Source organism: Pseudophryne corroboree, chromosome 3 (assembly GCF_028390025.1).
Source record: "Pseudophryne corroboree isolate aPseCor3 chromosome 3, aPseCor3.hap2, whole genome shotgun sequence".
Lineage (NCBI taxonomy): Eukaryota > Metazoa > Chordata > Amphibia > Anura > Myobatrachidae > Pseudophryne > Pseudophryne corroboree.
Window position 1 is genome coordinate 591,069,798 of NC_086446.1, and position 23,939 is coordinate 591,093,736.

Consider the following 23,939-nt stretch of genomic DNA (forward strand, 5'->3'; position numbering starts at 1 on the left):
GAAGCATATATAGGGTTGAATTCCACCTCGTTACCACTTCTTGCTTCAGATGATGGCAGGGCAGGTTCAGGCGTTTTTGGTGTTGCTCCAGTCTTCTGTACGTGGTGCCTGTACGCCGAAAGTGTCCCGCAATTCTTCTGGCCACCGACAGCATCTCTTGCACGCCCCTGTCGTTTTTTAAAAAATTCTGCACCACCAAATTCAAGGTATGTGCAAAACATGGGACGTGCTGGAATTTGCCCATATTTAATGCACACACAATATTGCTGGCGTTGTCCGATGCCACAAATCCACAGGAGAGTCCAATTGGGGTAAGCCATTCCGCGATGATCTTCCTCAGTTGCCGTAAGAGGTTTTCAGCTGTGTGCGTATTCTGGAAACCGGTGATACAAAGTGTAGCCTGCCTAGGAAAGAGTTGGCGTTTGCGAGATGCTGCTACTGGTGCCGCCGCTGCTGTTCTTGCGGCGGGAGTCCATACATCTACCCAGTGGGCTGTCACAGTCATATAGTCCTGACCCTGCCCTGCTCCACTTGTCCACATGTCCGTGGTTAAGTGGACATTGGGTACAACTGCATTTTTTAGGACACTGGTGAGTCTTTTTCTGACGTCCATGTACATTCTCGGTATCGCCTGCCTAGAGAAGTGGAACCTAGATGGTATTTGGTAACGGGGGCACACTACCTCAAGAAATTGTCTAGTTCCCTGTGAACTAACGGCGGATACCGGACGCACGTCTAACACCAACATAGTTGTCAAGGCCTCAGTTATCCGCTTTGCAACAGGATGACTGCTGTGATATTTCATCTTCCTCGCAAAGGACTGTTGGACAGTCAATTGCTTGGTGGAAGTAGTAAAAGTGGGCTTACGACTTCCCCTCTGGGATGACCATCGACTCCCAGCAGCAACAACAGCAGCGCCAGCAGCAGTAGGCGTTACACGCAAGGATGCATCGGAGGAATCCCAGGCAGGAGAGGACTCATCAGAATTGCCAGTGACATGGCCTGCAGGACTATTGGCATTCCTGGGGAAGGAGGAAATTGACACTGAGGGAGTTGGTGGGGTGGTTTGCGTGAGCTTGGTTACAAGAGGAAGGGATTTACTGGTCAGTGGACTGCTTCCGCTGTCGCCCAAAGTTTTTGAACTTGTCACTGACTTTTTATGAATGCGCTGCAGGTGACGTATAATGGAGGATGTTCCGAGGTGGTTAACGTCCTTACCCCTACTTATTACAGCTTGACAAAGGCAACACACGGCTTGACAAATGTTGTCCGCATTTCTGTTGAAATACTTCCACACCGAAGAGCTGATTTTTTTTGGTATTTTCACCAGGCATGTCAACGGCCATATTCCTCCCACGGACAACAGGTGTCTCCCCGGGTGCCTGACTTAAACAAACCACCTCACCATCAGAATCCTCCTTGTCAATTTCCTCCCCAGCGCCAGCAACACCCATATCCTCCTCATCCTGGTGTACTTCAACACTGACATCTTCAATCTGACTATCAGGAACTGGACTGCGGGTGCTCCTTCCAGCACTTGCAGGGGGCGTGCAAATGGTGGAAGGCGCATGCTCTTCACGTCCAGTGTTGGGAAGGTCAGGCATCACAACCGACACAATTGGACTCTCCTTGTGGATTTGTGATTTCGAAGAACGCACAGTTCTTTGCGGTGCTTTTGCCAGCTTGAGTCTTTTCATTTTTCTAGCGAGAGGCTGAGTGCTTCCATCCTCATGTGAAGCTGAACCACTAGCCATGAACATAGGCCAGGGCCTCAGCCGTTCCTTGCCACTCCGTGTGGTAAATGGCATATTGGCAAGTTTACGCTTCTCCTCCGACAATTTTATTTTAGATTTTTGAGTCCTTTTTTTACTGATATTTGGTGTTTTGGATTTTACATGCTCTGTACTATGACATTGGGCATCGGCCTTGGCAGACGACGTTGCTGGCATTTCATCGTCTCGGCCATGACTAGTGGCAGCAGCTTCAGCACGAGGTGGAAGTCGATCTTGATCTTTCCCTAATTTTGGAACCTCAACATTTTTGTTCTCCATATTTTAATAGGCACAACTAAAAGGCACCTCAGGTAAACAATGGAGATGGATGGATACTAGTATACTTATGGATGGACAAGCGACTGCCGACACAGAGGTAGCTACAGCCGTGGACTACCGTACTGTGTCTGCTGCTAATATAGACTGGATGATAATGAGATAAAATTAAAATATATATATATATATATATATATATCACACTAGTACTGCAGCCGGACAGGTATATATTATGTAATGACGGACCTGCTGGACACTGTCTGTCAGCACTGCAGACTCCTAAAGTAAGCTACTAGTATCAAGAAGATAGAAAAAAAAAAAAAACCACGGGTAGGTGGTATACAATTATGGATGGACGAGCGACTGCCGACACAGAGGTAGCTACAGCCGTGGACTACCGTACTGTGTCTGCTGCTAATATAGACTGGATGATAATGAGATAAAATTAAAATATATATATGTATATATCACACTAGTACTGTAGCCGGACAGGTATATATTATGTAATGACGGACCTGCTGGACACTGTCTGTCAGCACTGCAGACTCCTAAAGTAAGCTACTAGTATCAAGAAGATAGAAAAAAAAAATAAACCACGGGTAGGTGGTATACAATTATGGATGGACGAGCGACTGCCGACACAGAGGTAGCTACAGCCGTGGACTACCGTACTGTGTCTGCTGCTAATATAGACTGGATGATAATGAGATAAAATTAAAATATATATATATATATATATATCACACTAGTACTGCAGCCGGACAGGTATATATTATGTAATGACGGACCTGCTGGACACTGTCTGCAGAATGCGTTTATAAAAACACCACACGACGAGTGTTTAACTTTTTCAGGCAGACAATCACAATATACTGGTGGTCAGCAGACAATCACAATACTGGTGGTCAGTGGTCACTGGTCAGTCACACTGGCAGTGGCACTCTGGCAGCAAAAGTGTGCACTGTACTTAAAATATGTACTCCTGCTATAACTGCTCCCCAGTCTCCCCCACAATTAAGCTGTGTCAGCACTGCAGTGAGCACTCAGCAGTCAGATAATGATATACAGTATATGATGCAGCACACTGGGCTGAGCACAGATATGGTATGTGTGACTGTGTCACACTGTGTATCGTTTTTTTTCAGGCAGAGAACGGATTCATTAAACTGGTGGCACTGGTCACTGCCACTGGTCACACTATCAGCAGCAAGTAGTACTCCTCCTATATTATGCTCCCCAAAATTTGTGTCTCTCTCTCTCTAGTACTATTAGTCACTCTAAACGGAGAGGACGCCAGCCACGTCCTCTCCCTATCAATCTCAATGCACGTGTGAAAAATGGCGGCGACGCGCGGCTCCTTATATAGAATCCGAGTCTCGCGATAGAATCCGAGCCTCGCGAGAATCCGACAGCGGGATGATGACGTTCGGGCGCGCTCGGGTTAACCGAGCAAGGCGGGAGGATCCGAGCCTGCTCGGCCCCGTGTAAAAAAAGCTGAAGTTCGGCAGGTTCGGATTCAGAGAAACCGAACCCGCTCATCTCTACCAATAATATCATTGATTAGAACAAATAATTCCTTTGTTATTGAGGTGTTTGTGTCGCTTAGCTTAGCCATCCAGCGACCACAGTGCACCTCTTTTTCTCTTTCCTTTGCATCATGTGCTGTTTGGGGCCAATTTTTTTTACGTGCCATCCTGTCTGACACTGCAGTGCCACTCCTAGATGGGCCAGGTGTTTGTGCCGGCCACTTAGGTCACTTAGCTTAGTCATCCAGCGACCTTGGTGCAAATTTTAGGACTAAAAATAATATTGTGAGGTGTGAGGTGTTCAGAATAGACTGGAAAAAATGAGTGGAAATTATGGTTATTGAGGTTAATAATACTATAGGATCAAAATTACCCCCAAATTATATGATTTAAGCTGTTTTTGAAGGGTTTTTGAAAAAAAAAAACACCCGAATCCAAAACACACCCGAATCCGACAAAAATTTGTAAGGGAGGTTTTGCCAAAAGGCGTCCGAATCCAAAACATGACCGCGGAACCGAATCCAAAACCAAAACACAAAACCCGAAAAATTTCCGGTGCACATCACTAGTATTTATCCTGCACAGAAACAATATAAGCCACCCAAACCTAAATCTCTTTGCACATGTTACATCTTAGTTTGTTAATATTATAATAGCAAGAATATTTCCTTGTTTGCTATGATTTTCTGTCCTTTTCTCTTATAGGGTGGCCTTTTGACAACATCATGTGCAAAATGAGTGGTCTTGTCCAAGGCATGTCTGTTTCTGCATCTGTATTCACTCTGGTGGCCATTGCAGTGGAAAGGTATAGTGAATATGATGATTTATTCTTGTTGAAACTTTTTCTTTTTTGATTACTGGCAATAAATTACAGGAAGTCCAGGAAGATATTTTATCATTTTTTTTTTTTAAGAGAAGTATTTTTATTTTTTATGTTCTGCATGACAAATTTAACGATACAGAGGAGTAGAATCAAACAAACAAAACAAAGAAAATAGTACATATTGAGAAATGTAAAAGATATATCCTCCTGATGGCAAGGACAATAGTAAACGTAAAATACTAAGAATAAAATAACTAAAATATATTCAGGGAAAGAAGAATGCTAGTATAGAAAAGGAAACGGTGAGGGAGTGAAGGGAAAAAAAGGGAGATGGGTAATTGCTTGGGGACGAAACACATGGGGTATAAAAGGGGGCAAGATGACGGAGCTCTAACCAGTGCAAAGGTGTGCATCCAGTGAGGTTCAGGGATCTGAAAAACTAAATTATCTGATAGTTTATCCAAACATTCTATTGGGAGCGCCAGAAGAAAGGACCATTGATCTTTAATGAATGCTATGTTACTTACCTTACCCACTTGGGCCGCCACAGCATCCCAGAAGGCTATCTTTGACCACCAGGTATGAATGAAGGTGCTCACTTCTCCTCAACCTCTCCAGCAGAGAGGATATGCAGATCAGAATGTTTATGGACCAGGAGTCCTCCGTCGGAATAGCCCTAGGGGTATATTTACTAAAGGTCGATTATGATAGATTTCAGATTGATCTTAATCGATGTTGGGCTTCCAGGTTAAAACACACATTTACAGATGTGTCCTCACACATCTTGCTGAAAAGGCCTGCACGGTGTGGCGTTGTCACGAATGCAGCAATGCCAAACTACTAGCAGTCCTTTGTGCATGCACCCACGAAGACCGCTGCGTAAACCGCATATAACTACGGGTAGCAGGAGCATACCTGCCTGCTACCCATGCCCTTCCAATGCGGCTGTGTCCCTCCTTATGTAGGGAAGTGGGAGCATCTTACTCCCACTGCCTGTGACTGCTTGGCACTGAGTATACTGTAACTGGAGTATGCATATACACGCTCATGCAAACACCACGATGTGCCAGGAATCTTTGCCTGCAATGCAAAGGCATTGCAGGCAAAGATGTACAGTATGAGGACACAACTGTACTAGCAGATGATTTTTTTATATTAATTTTTAAATGTTAGTAAATGTGTGTTTTAACCCTTGAAGCCAAACATCGATTTAAATCGATTTAAGATCGCTATTCAGTAGCCATCACTGCTGATATGCAATCACATTTCCCTGCTCAGTCCCACACTGCGCACGCGAGGACCCGTACCGTGCATGCACGAACCAGGGAGGGAACTGTGATCACATCTCAGTTCCCCAAGGCGGAGCTGGGTGGCAACGCAGCATTGCGGGGGGCATTGACTCGCTGTTCGGTGGGTCAACAGATATCGGGCAGGTTTGGAGCAGTCGCGTGATGTCATATTCAGCTGCTGCGACATGAAAAATGGCTGCCCTGAATCTGCCTTCGTAGCCTGGCTGCAGAGGCAGTGGGGCATCACGGGCAGGATTAACACTGGGGCGGGTGGAGCCAGAGCCGGCCCTAACCATTATGATGCCCTCGGCAAGATTTTGACTGGTGCCCCCTAGCAGCACCGCTGGTTCCGCCTCTAACCTTGCACCTCTTTCCCAGCACCATCACCCCTCACCCATAGTAGTCCTTATTTTGGGGTTTGTACCCCCTATATTTTAAATAGGAACAGTTTGCATATTTGGCGCACAGCCCAAAAAGGAGTATGTTTTCGCTGGCAAAGGGCATGGCCACACAATAGTAACCCCAATTCCAATTATGCCACACAGTACTGCAACTATATTCACATTTGATCATGCAATAGTGTCCATAATTCATATTACATCCCACAGTAGTATTACTTTACCTTCTAAACGTTACTCCTCACAGTAGAGCCCCTTATTCACATTACATCACACTGAATTGCTCCTTATTCACATTACACCACACCCTATCGCTCTTTATTCACAGTAGTGCCCTTTCTATACGTTACGCCGTGGCCACACAGTAGAGCACCTTATACACATAATGCCACACATTAGTAATGCATTTATACACATAATACCACAGAGTAATGCCCCTTACACATATGAGATACATTATTAATGTCCTTATAAACATAATGCACCTTACACATTATGACAACCTTTATTAATGCCCTTTTACACATAATGTCCCTTAAACATATGCCGCACATTATTAATGCCCTTATACACATAATGACATGCATAGTGCCCCCTACACATTTGCTGCACATTATTAGTACCCATATACACATAATTACACACATACAGTAGTACCCTATTACACATATGCCGCACATTATTAATGCCTTTATACACATAATGACACACATAGTGCCCCTTATTAATGCATTTTTACATGACACACATAATGCTCCTTACGCATATTCCAAACACTACTGCACAACCAACCCACTCACATGCACACATCACTAACACTGTGACCTCTGCCTTTGCTTGGAAAAAGATGTGTCCTCATAAATCTTGCCTCAATGCTAACGTCGGGCACCTTTTTTTAATGAAAATGCATCTTATTTGCATTGCTATGTGGCTAGGATGCACAAGCAGCTTCTGTTGATTAAACTGATATGCAGCATGCCTATATACTGTGTGAGACTGTGGCTGTATCTGCATATGAAATGCTACACACAGAATATAGGCATGCCGCATATCATTTTAATCAGCAGAAGCGGCTGATGCCCCTAGGCATAGCAATTGCCCTAGGCAATTGCCTAGTTTGCCTATGCCTATGGCCGGCTCTGGGTGGAGCTGCAACTCCAGGCCCTCCCTTAAGAAAGACCCACAGTATCCACTGCAGGCTGGACTGCGCTGACAGAAAATAAAAAATTCTGTCACTCCCTCCCTGCCGACCTCAGCCACACTCATTCAGCCGTGGGCCTCGGCTGTCTGAATTTCTGAAAGTCCTGCCAATCTACACAGAGTTGCTGAAGCCACACCCACTTACAGCCACACAAAGGAAGCCAGGAAACAGAAAAATCCTTTCAACACAATCACCATCCTTAGCCACGCTCATTTATCAGTGGCTGCCCAAAAGCCTGCCCATCTGATTGCAAGTCACTGAAGCTCCGCCCACTCATGGGTACAGAAAGCCTCGCCCACTGGCCTTTTTGGAGCTACAGCCATCCACCCTCCAAATCTTTCATGGCAACCAGTAAGTGAGAACTTGGCAGCACTGCTGCTGGAAACACTGTGCTGAAGAAACACATGGACGTAGGGTAGCTGTCACCATTCCGAAGGTGAAATATACTGTACAGTACATGCATCCTACTAAGGTTGGTGTAATGTCTGCTGCTGCTATTTATGTGCTGTAATCTTACCCTTGGGCTTTATGTATGTGTGCTTATGTATGTACTGTACACACACATTATATACAGTATATATATATATATATCCAGTAATGCTCTGCACCAGTGGCAGTTATACGGGCGTGCCAGCAGGCCGGCTGCCCGGGGAGCTGCGGCCACAGTCACCCCGCCAGCACTATCTTATTTAACTGCGCCCGCCCACTACGCTGCACCCATCAAGAGCAGCACAGGCACATGCTGTACTGGGACTCAGGGAGGTGCCAGGGCTGCAGCCGCGCAGGATGTCAGAGTGGCTGATCAGCTCCTTTGGGAACCTGAGCCTGGACAGGCTGCAGCAGCACCAGAGACACAGCTGGCAGCAGCGGGGCCCCCACAGGCAGCAACAACAAGCAGCCCTAGCTCCCCTTGCCCAGCGCCACTGGTTCTCCAGGCACATCTACCTCCTGAGGGATTTGTCGGAATCTGCAAGAGCAGCCTCGTCAGGTATCCGCTGTACAGTATGTGTAATGCTGTATGTGTAATGTGTACTTACTCGCTGCTGCACAGGTTTTTCTCTGCATCTTACTGTCTGTGAGGGGAACCTGCAGCATAGCTAGTACTCTGTCAGAGGAAGTAGTACTATGCACAACATGCTGCAGCTCATAACATCACTGCATTGTGTGTGTGTGTGTGTGTGTGTGTGTGTGTGTGTGTGTGTGTGTGTGTGTGTGTATTCATGTAAGTGTGTATATATATATATGTGTATATATATGTGTATATATATATATATATATATATATATATATATGTGTGTGTATGTATATACATACATATATAAAAAAATATCAGTGTACCATACCGGGCCCCACGATTTCTGTTGCAGGCCCTGATAAAGGGGCTCTACCTGGTATAATGAGTATAAAAGAGGCTCTACCTGGTGTAACATGTATAAGGGACATTACCTGACTTTCATAAAACAAAGTGCAACAAGCTTACCTTAAATCCCCACACAGACAAACGCGGACACCATACAGCACCATAGACCTACAGTAGTGCTACGTGACCGGAGGAGTAGGCTGGTGCAGCAAAGTGATGTCAGCAGTTGTTCCTTGGCAGTCAGCAAGCCAGTCTACTCTTCCGGTTAAGTGACCTGTATTCCTCATACCTACATAAATATATGTATATATAGATATATATTTTATATATAGATATACTGTACATATGGGAGGCAGCTACATGACCAGCGGTTAGGAGACTGGCAGTCACAATATCAATGCTGGAATCCTGCCCCCTTACAATCCTGACAGTCGGCATGCCGACTAACAGGGACTATTCCCCACCCATAGAGTGAGAACATAACCTGTGGCGAGCACGGCTTCATTATGCTGCCCCCTTCCCCCTCACCGGGCATTTGCAAGCCAGGATTCCGGTGTTTTGTATATATATATATATATATATATATATATAAACAACCCGGCACTCTGGATTACGTAAATCTGGCTCAGGTGACTTCCTCTCAGGTGTTTAACCTGCATAGACAACTCCTCCAGAACGTAGGCGGCACTCAGAGACTTTCAAGCAGTAATTTAGTGCAAAGAGCCCCGCAGGGCGTGCTTTTATTAATAAAAGCACGCCCTGCGGGGCTCTTTGCACTAAATTACTGCTTTGAAAGTCTCTGAGGCCCGCCTACGTTCTGGAGGAGTTATTTATATATATATATATATATATATATAGAAATTCAGGTAGGTCGGCACTCCGTATAATCAGAGTCAACTGCCCCGGTGCCCTCCTAAATAAATGATATAGTCGCTGTGGTCCCTAGGGAGCAATGGCACACTACCAAACAGTGAAAGAACCAGGCGGCACTCTGGGGACTTAATGCAAAAAGTATCAAAGTTTAGTGAAAAAAATCACGTCTCAAAGTGGCATAGCTTTGCCAACGTTACAGCGCCGCGCAGGACGCTTTTGTCAAGGCTGTATGCTGTTCTTTGCACAGTGTTCTTTGAGCAGTGCCAGGGCGTTGTGTTACTTGTAGTGCCACAGGGAAACATGGAGCGCGCAAGACAGTGGGGTGTATAGCTAGGCGTGTAAATGTAGATGGGAAGCGGGGTGACTTGGGGGGATGGCTGAACCGGTATCGGGGTGGATAGCAGGTGGGGGGGAGGTGGGCAGCGTTGCAGATGTGCAGCAGGTCAGGGTATTGTGTAGGTGGTGGATGTAAGGGCTGGCTGGAAGCTGTAGTTCCACGAATGGAAGCAGGGGTAGCGCTGCAGAGTGTTTTTCTATACTTGGCCTATTTATATGTCGATATATTAACTGTCGTGTCGATCTAAGTTTTGTCGAACTTATATATGTCGAGCTATTACATGTCGACCCTATTAAGTTTCAATGTAAGTATTGTCGGTCAGAGTTTTTTCGATCTAAGTTTTGTCGATCTTGTAATTGTATATGTCGAGCTATTACCTCTCGACCCAATTAAGTTTCGATCTAAGTTTTGTCGATCTATGTTTTGTCGGTCTATGTTTTGTCGGTCTATGGTTTGTCGATCTTCTGTATGTCGATCTATTTGTTTGTCGAACAATTACATGTCGATGAGTTTTTGGTCGAACTTGTTCCTGTCGATGATTTGTTTGTCGATCTTACGTTGTGTCGCTGTTGTGCGTGATCGATCATGTGTTGTGTCGATCTACTGTTTGTCGAATATGCGTCTTGTCGATGTTCGGGGTTTGTCGATGTAGTGGTTGTCGATGTTGCTGATATGTCGATTTTGTGTTTGTCGATGTTCGATCACTGTCGATGTAGGTGTTGTCTATGTTGCGTGGTCGATGTTAGCGTTGTCAAACTAGCGGGTGCCGATCCATCGACCGGATACCATGTATATGTATATATATATATATATATATATATATATACGTATATATACATGCATTATATCTTCCAAAATAAAGGTGCACTCACCAGGGACTTTTTATGCAGACAATTCCATAAAGGTTTTATTACTCACATCACCAGTGCAAAGACATAGTTAGTCGACATTTCAGTTATCTGTCTCTCCTACTGTCTGGATGTGCTGTCTTGATGAAGGTTACGTTCAGATAACTGAAACATCGACTAACTGTGTCTTTGCACTGTTGAAGTGAGTAATAAAACCTTTATGGAAGAGACTTCCGGTTTCAGTTTGAATGAGATAGGGAGCTCGCTGTAAGCGCCGCCCCGCAAAATACCTTTTCTAGGCTGTTTACAGCCTCCAAATCTCCGGGGACCAGACCTGCTGCTTCCGCGATCGGAATGGATCACTTTGTGACCCCTGTGATGCCCGTGACCGCAGCATCTCAGCCTCCGGCTGGCACCTCAGCGCAGCTGAAGAAACGCTGCACGGCTGGGAGCATGGCGCCGGACGCCACCTCAGACGCGCTCACTCCTGCGCACAAGAAAACGGTTGTGGATGGCATAGGCTCCACTGCCTCCCAGGTATGCCACCCCCCAGATGCCCCTGTCACATATGGCGATGTTGTGGAAGCTATCAGGGCTACCATGGCTCCTCTCCTCTCCCAGGCTATGTCAGATATCACACAGCAGCTGCAGCAGCTAAACCAGCGTGTCACTCTCACTGAATCTCAACTGCATGCTTCTAATCATGATATAGAGGGCCTGCATCATTCTGTAAAATCATTAACATCTGAAAACTACCAGATTTGGAATAAATTAGATGATATTCAGAACAGGTCGAGGAGAAAGATATATGCCTGGTGGGTTTACCAGAATCGGTGAAAGGCACTGCATTAGCTAATTTTACACGGATCACCCTCCCGTCACTATTGGGTATTGAAGAGGAATGTCAGGATCTCGTGATTGAGCGGGTTCATCGCGTAGGACCAGTACCTACCCCGAATAGGCCGTGGCCACGTGTTACCCTTTTCCGCTGCCTGAACTACATCCACAAGGTAGCGTTTTAGTCTGCCTTACGTAGAGTGAAAAATATCCAATGGGAAGGGAATAAGTTATTCATTTTTCAGGACTACTCCGTGGAGCTGACCAGGGCCGAAAAGCATTTTCCCTTATATGTTCTCAACTCGTGTCAGAGGGCCGCAAGTTTGGCCTGTTATACCCTGCATGTCTACGCCTGTATGAGGGCACTTCCCACAAAGACTTTTTGTCGCCAGATGATGCCACTGCTTACCTACGCAACCTCTCTAGAAGTGCAGACTCAGACATATCTGATCCCCCTGCTGCGGCCACCTGAAAACTAGGATGCACTAATTTTTTCTTCCTGTTATTTGGCTCTCCTACTCTAGTTTACTGTTTAACCATACCTTCTCAGTTTTGTTTCGTTTTGTATGACGGGAGTCTCATATTTCTCGTTTATAGCCTAATCAGTTTTTTCCATACACGTACACGTCCTCCCATATTTGGATTACAGCATCATGGTTTTATTGCTCCTGGCTCACCTACTCATCCCAAGTTTATTTCTCCTGGGAACACTGCCGTTCTTTGTCACCTGATTAACTTCCTTGTGGATCTTTAATGGCAGCCTGGAATCCTCTCGCAGGTTTTATGTTATTATATTTTTTGCAGTTCTTGTCTGCTGCTGGGCAGTCTGCCCCGGAACTTTCTCTATTCCTATTTTTTGTTATTTTAGAATCAAGTTCTTATATATTATTGTGTTTATCTGGCGGGGTGGCCGGATGGAGCACCCTACTCTCTTACTCAGTTAATAGCACTCGTGTGTGGGCTGGGGGTGATGGTACACAGTTCCCACATGCCTGCTAGCTGGAAGCACCAGGATCTGCTTATTGCTTTTTCTTTGATCTTGTTATCTCTAATATTGTATAGCTGTATACGAATGTTTATATGTTCGATCCCACCCCCCTTTACTTTGTCTGTGTCTCTTTCCTCCCACCCTCCTTCCCCCTCATCTCTATTATGGACATCTCTTTTTTTTTCGAAGTGGGTTTGAATCAGGTACCGTCCTTTTGCAATCTCTTTTGAGCAATGCCTGATTTAACGGTAGGATCATGTAACGTTGGAGGCTTCAACTCCCCTGCCAAGAGACGTAAAGTGCTACTTTATCTCACTAAACAACATATTGACCTGGCATTCCTCCAGGAAACGCATTTGACAATGGAAGAGACTGCAAAACTGACTTGCCTAAATTGGCAAGTGTTGGGTTTTAGTACATTTAACTAGAGATGTGCACTTGAAATTTTTCGGGTTTTGTGTTTTGGTTTTGGGTACGGTTCCGCGGCCGTGTTTTGGGTTCGACCGCGTTTTGGCAAAACCTCACCGAATTTTTTTTGTCGGATTCGGGTGTGTTTTGGATTCGGGTGTTTTTTTCAAAAAACACTAAAAAACAGCTTAAATCATAGAATTTGGGGGTCATTTTGATCCCAAAGTATTATTAACCTCAAAAACCATAATTTCCACTCATTTTCAGTCTATTCTGAATACCTCACACCTCACAATATTATTTTTAGTCCTAAAATTTGCACCGAGGTCGCTGGATGACTAAGCTAAGCGACCCTAGTGGCCGACACAAACACCTGGCCCATCTAGGAGTGGCACTGCAGTGTCACGCAGGATGGCCCTTCCAAAAAACACTCCCCAAACAGCACATGACGCAAAGAAAAAAAGAGGCGCAATGAGGTAGCTGTGTGAGTAAGATAAGCGACCCTAGTGGCCGACACAAACACCTGGCCCATCTAGGAGTGGCACTGCAGTGTCACGCAGGATGGCCCTTCCAAAAAACACTCCCCAAACAGCACATGACGCAAAGAAAAAAAGAGGCGCAATGAGGTAGCTGTGTGAGTAAGATAAGCGACCCTAGTGGCCGACACAAACACCTGGCCCATCTAGGAGTGGCACTGCAGTGTCACGCAGGATGGCCCTTCCAAAAAACACTCCCCAAACAGCACATGACGCAAAGAAAAAAAGAGGCGCAATGAGGTAGCTGTGTGAGTAAGATAAGCGACCCTAGTGGCCGACACAAACACCTGGCCCATCTAGGAGTGGCACTGCAGTGTCACGCAGGATGGCCCTTCCAAAAAACACTCCCCAAACAGCACATGACGCAAAGAAAAAAAGAGGCGCAATGAGGTAGCTGTGTGAGTAAGATAAGCGACCCTAGTGGCCGACACAAACACCTGGCCCATCTAGGAGTGGCACTGCAGTGTCATGCAGGATGGCCCTTCCAAAAAACACTCCCCAAACAGCACATGACGCAAAGAAAAAAAGAGGCGCAATGAGGTAGCTGTGTGAGTAAGATAAGCGACCCTAGTGGCCGACACAAACACCTGGCCCATCTAGGAGTGGCACTGCAGTGTCACGCAGGATGGCCCTTCCAAAAAACACTCCCCAAACAGCACATTATGCAAATAAAAATGAAAGAAAAAAGAGGTGCAAGATGGAATTGTCCTTGGGCCCTCCCACCCACCCTTATGTTGTATAAACAGGACATGCACACTTTAACCAACCCATCATTTCAGTGACAGGGTCTGCCACACGACTGTGACTGAAATGACGGGTTGGTTTGGACCCCCACCGAAAAAGAAGCAATTAATCTCTCCTTGCACAAACTGGCTCTACAGAGGCAAGATGTCCACCTCATCATCATCCTCCGATATATCACCGTGTACATCCCGCTCCTCACAGATTATCAATTCGTCCCCACTGGAATCCACCATCTCAGCTCCCTGTGTACTTTGTGGAGGCAATTGCTGCTGGTCAATGTCTCCACGGAGGAATTGATTATAATTCATTTTAATGAACATCATCTTCTCCACATTTTCTGGAAGTAACCTCGTACGCCGATTGCTGACAAGGTGAGCGGCGGCACTAAACACTCTTTCGGAGTACACACTTGTGGGAGGGCAACTTAGGTAGAATAAAGCCAGTTTGTGCAAGGGCCTCCAAATTGCCTCTTTTTCCTGCCAGTATAAGTACGGACTGTCTGACGTGCCTACTTGGATGCGGTCACTCATATAATCCTCCACCATTCTTTCAATGGGGAGAGAATCATATGCAGTGACAGTAGACGACATGTCCGTAATCGTTGTCAGGTCCTTCAGTCCGGACCAGATGTCAGCATCAGCAGTCGCTCCAGACTGCCCTGCATCACCGCCAGCGGGTGGGCTCGGAATTCTGAGCCTTTTCCTCGCACCCCCAGTTGCGGGAGAATGTGAAGGAGGAGATGTTGACAGGTCGCGTTCCGCTTGACTTGACAATTTTGTCACCAGCAGGTCTTTGAACCCCAGCAGACTTGTGTCTGCCGGAAAGAGAGATCCAAGGTAGGTTTTAAATCTAGGATCGAGCACGGTGGCCAAAATGTAGTACTCTGATTTCAACAGATTGACCACCCGTGAATCCTTGTTAAGCGAATTAAGGGCTCCATCCACAAGTCCCACATGCCTAGCGGAATCGCTCCCTTTTAGCTCCTCCTTCAATGCCTCCAGCTTCTTCTGCAAAAGCCTGATGAGGGGAATGACCTGACTCAGGCTGGCAGTGTCTGAACTGACTTCACGTGTGGCAAGTTCAAAAGGTTGCAGAACCTTGCACAACGTTGAAATCATTCTCCACTGCGCTTGAGACAGGTACATTCCACCTCCTATATCGTGCTCAATTGTATAGGCTTGAATGGCCTTTTGCTGCTCCTCCAACCTCTGAAGCATATATAGGGTTGAATTCCACCTCGTTACCACTTCTTGCTTCAGATGATGGCAGGGCAGGTTCAGGCGTTTTTGGTGGTGCTCCAGTCTTCTGTACGTGGTGCCTGTACGCCGAAAGTGTCCCGCAATTCTTCTGGCCACCGACAGCATCTCTTGCACGCCCCTGTCGTTTTTTAAAAAATTCTGCACCACCAAATTCAAGGTATGTGCAAAACATGGGACGTGCTGGAATTTGCCCATATTTAATGCACACACAATATTGCTGGCGTTGTCCGATGCCACAAATCCACAGGAGAGTCCAATTGGGGTAAGCCATTCCGCGATGATCTTCCTCAGTTGCCGTAAGAGGTTTTCAGCTGTGTGCGTATTCTGGAAACCGGTGATACAAAGCATAGCCTGCCTAGGAAAGAGTTGGCGTTTGCGAGATGCTGCTACTGGTGCCGCCGCTGCTGTTCTTGCGGCGGGAGTCCATACATCTACCCAGTGGGCTGTCACAGTCATATAGTCCTGACCCTGCCCTGCTCCACTTGTCCACATGTCCGTGGTTAAGTGGACATTGGGTACAACTGCATTTTTTAGGACACTGGTGAGTCTTTTTCTGACGTCCGTGTACATTCTCGGTATCGCCTGCCTAGAGAAGTGGAACCTAGATGGTATTTGGTAACGGGGGCACACTACCTCAAGAAATTGTCTAGTTCCCTGTGAACTAACGGCGGATACCGGACGCACGTCTAACACCAACATAGTTGTCAAGGCCTCAGTTATCCGCTTTGCAACAGGATGACTGCTGTGATATTTCATCTTCCTCGCAAAGGACTGTTGGACAGTCAATTGCTTGGTGGAAGTAGTAAAAGTGGGCTTACGACTTCCCCTCTGGGATGACCATCAGCAGCAACAACAGCAGCGCCAGCAGCAGTAGGCGTTACACGCAAGGATGCATCGGAGGAATCCCAGGCAGGAGAGGACTCGTCAGAATTGCCAGTGACATGGCCTGCAGGACTATTGGCATTCCTGGGGAAGGAGGAAATTGACACTGAGGGAGTTGGTGGGGTGGTTTGCGTGAGCTTGGTTACAAGAGGAAGGGATTTACTGGTCAGTGGACTGCTTCCGCTGTCGCCCAAAGTTTTTGAACTTGTCACTGACTTATTATGAATGCGCTGCAGGTGACGTATAAGGGAGGATGTTCCGAGGTGGTAAACGTCCTTACCCCTACTTATTACAGCTTGACAAAGGCAACACACGGCTTGACAAATGTTGTCCGCATTTCTGGTGAAATACTTCCACACCGAAGAGCTGATTTTTTTGGTATTTTCACCAGGCATGTCAACGGCCCTATTCCTCCCACGGACAACAGGTGTCTCCCCGGGTGCCTGACTTAAACAAACCACCTCACCATCAGAATCCTCCTTGTCAATTTCCTCCCCAGCGCCAGCAACACCCATATCCTCCTCATCCTGGTGTACTTCAACACTGACATCTTCAATCTGACTATCAGGAACTGGACTGCGGGTGCTCCTTCCAGCACTTGCAGGGGGCGTGCAAATGGTGGAAGGCGCATGCTCTTCACGTCCAGTGTTGGGAAGGTCAGGCATCGCAACCGACACAATTGGACTCTCCTTGTGGATTTGGGATTTCGAAGAACGCACAGTTCTTTGCGGTGCTTTTGCCAGCTTGAGTCTTTTCATTTTTCTAGTGAGAGGCTGAGTGCTTCCATCCTCATGTGAAGCTGAACCACTAGCCATGAACATAGGCCAGGGCCTCAGCCGTTCCTTGCCACTCCGTGTGGTAAATGGCATATTGGCAAGTTTACGCTTCTCCTCCGACAATTTTATTTTAGATTTTGGAGTCCTTTTTTTACTGATATTTGGTGTTTTGGATTTTACATGCTCTGTACTATGACATTGGGCATCGGCCTTGGCAGACGACGTTGCTGGCATTTCATCGTCTCGGCCATGACTAGTGGCAGCAGCTTCAGCACGAGGTGGAAGTGGATCTTGATCTTTCCCTAATTTTGGAACCTCAACATTTTTGTTCTCCATATTTTAATAGGCACAACTAAAAGGCACCTCAGGTAAACAATGGAGATGGATGGATACTAGTATACTTATGGATGGACCAGCGACTGCCGACACAGAGGTAGCTACAGCCGTGGACTACCGTACTGTGTCTGCTGCTAATATAGACTGGATGATAATGAGATGAAATTAATATATATATATATATATATAATATCACTAGTACTGCAGCCGGACAGGTATATATATTTATTATGTAATGACTGATGACGGACCTGCTGGACACTGTCAGCTCAGCAGCACCGCAGACTGCTACAGTAAGCTACTATAGTAGTATGTATCAAGAAGAAAGAAAAAAAAAACCACGGGTAGGTGGTATACAATTATGGATGGACGAGCGACTGCCGACACAGAGGTAGCTACAGCCGTGGACTACCGTACTGTGTCTGCTGCTAATATAGACTGGATGATAATGAGATGAAATTAATATATATATATATAATATCACTAGTACTGCAGCCGGACAGGAATATATATTTATTATGTAATGACTGATGACGGACCTGCTGGACACTGTCAGCTCAGCAGCACCGCAGACTGCTACAGGAAGCTACTATAGTAGTATGTATCAAGAAGAAAGAAAAGAAAAAAAACCACGGGTAGGTGGTATACAATTATGGATGGACGAGCGACTGCCGACACAGAGGTAGCTACAGCCGTGGACTACCGTACTGTGTCTGCTGCTAATATAGACTGGATGATAATGAGATGAAATCAATATATATTATATCACACTAGTACTGCAGCCGGACAGGTAGATATATTTATTATGTAATGACTGATGACGGACCTGCTGGACACTGTCAGCTCAGCAGCACCGCAGACTGCTACAGTAAGCTACTATAGTAGTATGTATAAAGAAGAAAGAAAAAAAAAAACACGGGTAGGTGGTATACAATTATGGATGGACGAGCGACTGCCGACACAGAGGTAGCTACAGCCGTGGACTACCGTACTGTGTCTGCTGCTAATATAGACTGGATGATAATGAGATGAAATTAATATATATATATATATATAATATCACTAGTACTGCAGCCGGACAGGTATATATATTTATTATGTAATGACTGATGACGGACCTGCTGGACACTGTCAGCTCAGCAGCACCGCAGACTGCTACAGTAAGCTACTATAGTAGTATGTATCAAGAAGAAAGAAAAAAAAAAACCACGGGTAAGTGGTATACAATTATGGATGGACCAGCGACTGCCGACACAGAGGTAGCTACAGCCGTGGACTACCGTACTGTGTCTGCTGCTAATATAGACTGGATGATAATGAGATGAAATTAATATATATATATATATATATATATATATATAATATCACTAGTACTGCAGCCGGACAGGTATATATATTTATTATGTAATGACTGATGACGGACCTGCTGGACACTGTCAGCTCAGCAGCACCGCAGACTGCTACAGTAAGCTACTATAGTAGTATGTATCAAGAAGAAAGAAAAAAAAAAACCACGGGTAGGTGGTATACAATTATGGATGGACCAGCGACTGCCGACACAGAGGTAGCTACAGCCGTGGACTACCGTACTGTGTCTGCTGCTAATATAGACTGGATGATAATGAGATGAAATTAATATATATATATATATAATATCACTAGTACTGCAGCCGGACAGGTATATATATTTATTATGTAATGACTGGTGACGGACCTGCTGGACACTGTCAGCTCAGCAGCACCGCAGACTGCTACAGTAAGCTACTATAGTAGTATGTATCAAGAAGAAAGAAAAAAAAAAACCACGGGTAGGCGGTATACAATTATGGATGGACGAGCGACTGCCGACACAGAGGTAGCTACAGCCGTGGACTACCGTACTGTGTCTGCTGCTAATATAGACTGGATGATAATGAGATGAAATCAATATATATTATATCACACTAGTACTGCAGCCGGACAGGTAGATATATTTATTATGTAATGACTGATGACGGACCTGCTGGACACTGTCAGCTCAGCAGCACCGCAGACCGCTACAGTAAGCTACTATAGTAGTATGTATAAAGAAGAAAGAAAAAAAAAACCACGGGTAGGTGGTATACAATTATGGATGGACGAGCGACTGCCGACACAGAGGTAGCTACAGCCGTGGACTACCGTACTGTGTCTGCTGCTAATATAGACTGGATGATAATGAGATGAAATCAATATATATTATATCACACTAGTACTGCAGCCGGACAGGTAGATATATTTATTATGTAATGACTGATGACGGACCTGCTGGACACTGTCAGCTCAGCAGCACCGCAGACTGCTACAGTAAGCTACTATAGTAGTATGTATAAAGAAGAAAGAAAAAAAAAACCACGGGTAGGTGGTATACAATTATGGATGGACGAGCGACTGCCGACACAGAGGTAGCTACAGCCGTGGACTACCGTACTGTGTCTGCTGCTAATATAGACTGGATGATAATGAGATGAAATCAATATAAATTATATCATACTAGTACTGCAGCCGGACAGGTAGATATATTTATTATGTAATGACTGATGACGGACCTGCTGGACACTGTCAGCTCAGCAGCACCGCAGACTGCTACAGTAAGCTACTATAGTAGTATGTATAAAGAAGAAAGAAAAAAAAAACCACGGGTAGGTGGTATACAATATTATATATATATATATTATATACAATTATATATATATATATATATATATATATTAAACTGGTGGTGATTATTAAACTGGTGGTCAGGTCACTGGTCACACTATCAGCAACTTGCAAGTAGTACTCCTAAGCAGACAATCACAATATATATTATACTGGTGGTCAGTGTGGTCACAATGGCAGTGTGGCACTCTGGCAGCAAAAGTGTGCACTGTACGTTATATGTACTCCTGAGTCCTGCTCTCAGACTCTAACTGCTCCCCACTGTCTGTGTCTCCCCCACAAGTCAGATAATACAGTCACACTATCTATCACTTCAGCAAGTAACTAGTCTAGTACTCCTCCTAATGCTCCCCAAAATTACTACTGTGTCTCTCTCTACTGTCTCACTCTCTTCTCTATAAACGGAGAGGACGCCAGCCACGTCCTCTTCCTATGAATCTCAATGCACGTGTGAAAATGGCGGCGACGCGCGGCTCCTTATATAGAATCCGAGTCTCGCGATAGAATCCGAGCCTCGCGAGAATCCGACAGCGGGATGATGACGTTCGGGCGCGCTCGGGTTAACCGAGCAAGGCGGGAAGATCCGAGTCGCTCGGACCCGTGTAAAAAAAAATGAAGTTCGGGCGGGTTCGGATTCCGAGGAACCGAACCCGCTCATCTCTACATTTAACTCCAAAGCTAGGGGGGTAGTAATACTGATCAAACGTCATTTACTGTATGACATTGTGTCTTCCATAGTTGACTCGCAGGGTCATTATTTAATTTTATCAGCTAAGATTCAGAATAAGCCGTATTTACTGTGTAATGTATATGCTCCCAATGTGTATTCAAAATCTTTTTTTCAGATATTATTGGCCAAACTGTGTCCATTACTTTTGGATCCATTAAATACTTTGTGGTGATCTAAACCTAATTTCGTCCCCTTATCTAGATAGATCTCAGACACCCACTAAACCCCTTACTTTGCCCAAGTTAGGAGTCCCTCTTTTGGCTAAGAGATTACAAGCAGTAGATATATGGAGGGCCCTCCACCATATAGACAAGGAATTTACTTGTTTATCGGCCGCGCACCGCACCCTCTCTAGGATAGACTGTATATTGCTATCACACTGTCTCCTACCTCAGGTAACGATTTCACACATTGAGGCGATTGCCCTCTCTGATCATGCTCTGATCTCGACTACCCTTCACTTTCCAGACAATTCCATGTCTCCTAAATTGTGGAGATTTCCCTCATACTTGGCGAACTCCCTTAAATTCCAGCAACACTTGGAATCTGCTTGGGAGACCTTCAAGAATGACAATTTACGCCATTTAGATGATGACATTCTCCTGTTTTGGATAGCAGCTAAATCAGTCCTAAGAGGCAGTATTATTTCTTATGTTTCTGCCACGAATAAGAAATATGCCTCCCAGTATATGAAATTCCAAGGGAACCTGTCGACAGCCTTTCAGCAATACAAATCCTCTCCTACACCCCATAACCGACAGTTATATCTGGATGCTAAGACACATTTTGATGGATATATGAAACTAATGGAGGATAGATACCTCTTTTCTGTGAATTATAAATATTACAAGTTTGGTAATAAAACGGGGAAATTATTGACGCATTTGCTAAATGGTTCACTCCCCCCGATGGTTACTCGTCTTTTGCGGGTGTATTAACCACTACTAACCAAGAAATTTCGGAAACCATGAAATCCTTTTACCAAGACTTAAGGGGGGTACACACGGAGCGATATTCTAAGCAATCTGACTAGATTGCTTAGATTTTCAGCAAGATCGCTCCGTGTGTAGCCCTAACAGCGATAGCGATGCGTAGCCCCGCACATCGCTATCGCTGGTGCTAGATTGGCCTGTATGCATGCCAATCTAGCGGGTCGCTCACTTTACCCGCTGGGTGAAGTGAGCGGCCCCTCCGTCTCCCCCTGCACGCTCAGCACCGATCGCGCTGTGCTGAGCGGCGGGAGAGATGTGTGCTGAGCGGTTCGCTCAGCATACATCTCTCCTGCATCAGCCCGTCTATATGGGCCATTATATTCTAGCTCTTCCCCTCCTCCCTCTACAGGGTTACAAGGGGGCTCACCTTGGCCACCTGCCTTTTGAGACAACCTGCCTATCCCTCGTCTTCCAGCCTCTATGGTACATAAACTCCTTGGCCCTATTACGTTGGAAGAAATTAGTCATGTTATAGGTATATCTGGTCGTGATAAGGTGTCTGGTCCGTATGGTTTCAGTGCAGATTTCTATAAAATTCTCCTCCCCTGGTTAGGTTATACCCTTGTCAAAGTGTTGAATGCATTAATGTCCTCCACATCCCTTCCTCTCCATTTTAACACAGCTATACTAAAGATTTTGACCAAACCTGGCAGAGATCTATCACATCCTGGTTCCTACCGTCCTATATCGCTTCTCAATCTTGAATATGAATTTCTTACCAGGATTCTGGCTGATCGTATTAAACTATTTCTTCCCCATATTATTCATAAGGATCAAACCGGGTTCATAACAGGGTGACATTCTGAAATCAATGTTCGCCAGGTACTCTCGGCATCCATATATCCAACAATTTACCCCCCTCTGATCTCCCACTCATTCTTTCCCTAGATGCTGAGAAAGCATTCGACATGGTCGAATGGAACCACTTATTCCTCACACTCTCTCGATTTGGGTTCCCAGACTCCTTTATTTCACTACTAAAGCTTTTATATTCTGACCCCCAAACTATGGTATCTTGTAACGGAGTCCTGTCCTCTCCCTTCACGATAGGTCGAGGCACCAGACAGGGCTGCCTCCTGTCCCTTCTACTTTTTTCGATTGCCCTGGAGCCACTGGCAATTGCTCTGAGGCGGTCAGAGAAGTTTTCTAGAGTCTGATTGGGTGGTGTTGATCTCCGTCTCGCTCTCTTCGCTGACGACAAGCTGTTATTTGTCACCAACCCAGCCTCCTCTATCCCTGAAATACTTGGTCTGATTGGAGCCTTTGGGGAAAGGGCGGGATATAGGATCAACATCACCAAATCGGAGCTCCTTCCCTTAGGCACCTCTTTCCATAATCTTTCCACTTACCTTCCGGATATCTCTTTCCAGGTTGCCCGTTCAAAAATCACTTATTTAGGGATCCAGATTACGGCGAATTTGACTAGGTTCTATGAGGAAAACTTTACTCCCATGTTAGACCCATATCACGACTCTACTTGATAGCTGGAAATTGCTTCCATCGTCCCTTCTAGGCAGTGTAGCTGTCCTTCAGAGTATCATCTTCCTAAAATTATTTTATCTAATGCAAATGCTCCCGATTATCCTATCGAAGCGAGACTTACAATTATGACAAATTTTTTATGGAAAGGTAGGAAACCATTTATAGCTTTAAACAAATTTATGGCACCGAAATCGGCAAGTGGGATAGGTATTCCAGATTATGCATCCTACTCTCTGGCTTCTTTATTTAGATGTGCTGCTGACTGGCTGTTTGACAGGAACCTTTTCACGGACCCAGCCCTAGATGAGGCACTTTTTTCTCCTTATGCACCTGGAGCTCTTTTGATATCTAAAGCCTCCTCAATCCCAACTCACATACTCCACAATCCTCTTTTCCATGATATCTATTATGCTTGGACTGCTCTACACAAAAAATTTAGTTGTATCCCTTTGACTGCACCATATATACCATTGTGGGGTAATCCTGCATTTCCCCCCTCCTTTACCAGCTCCAATTTTCTTGTCTGGAATGAGAAGGGTTTATCGGACTCCACTAAGGTCTTCAATCCTGGGGGCTCTCTCCTACAG

At 45.4% G+C, this 23,939-nt stretch overlaps 1 protein-coding gene across 1 annotated transcript in view; it reads left to right on the top strand.

Moving 5' to 3' along the window:
* Nucleotides 1-23,939, top strand: part of NPFFR1 (neuropeptide FF receptor 1) — an 88,184-nt gene that overhangs the window by 15,449 nt on the left and 48,796 nt on the right. Inside the window, exon 2 of the mRNA XM_063963234.1 lies at nucleotides 4,280-4,379. Coding sequence (XP_063819304.1) covers nucleotides 4,280-4,379 — 100 coding nt within the window. The remainder of the gene's footprint in view (nucleotides 1-4,279; nucleotides 4,380-23,939) is intronic.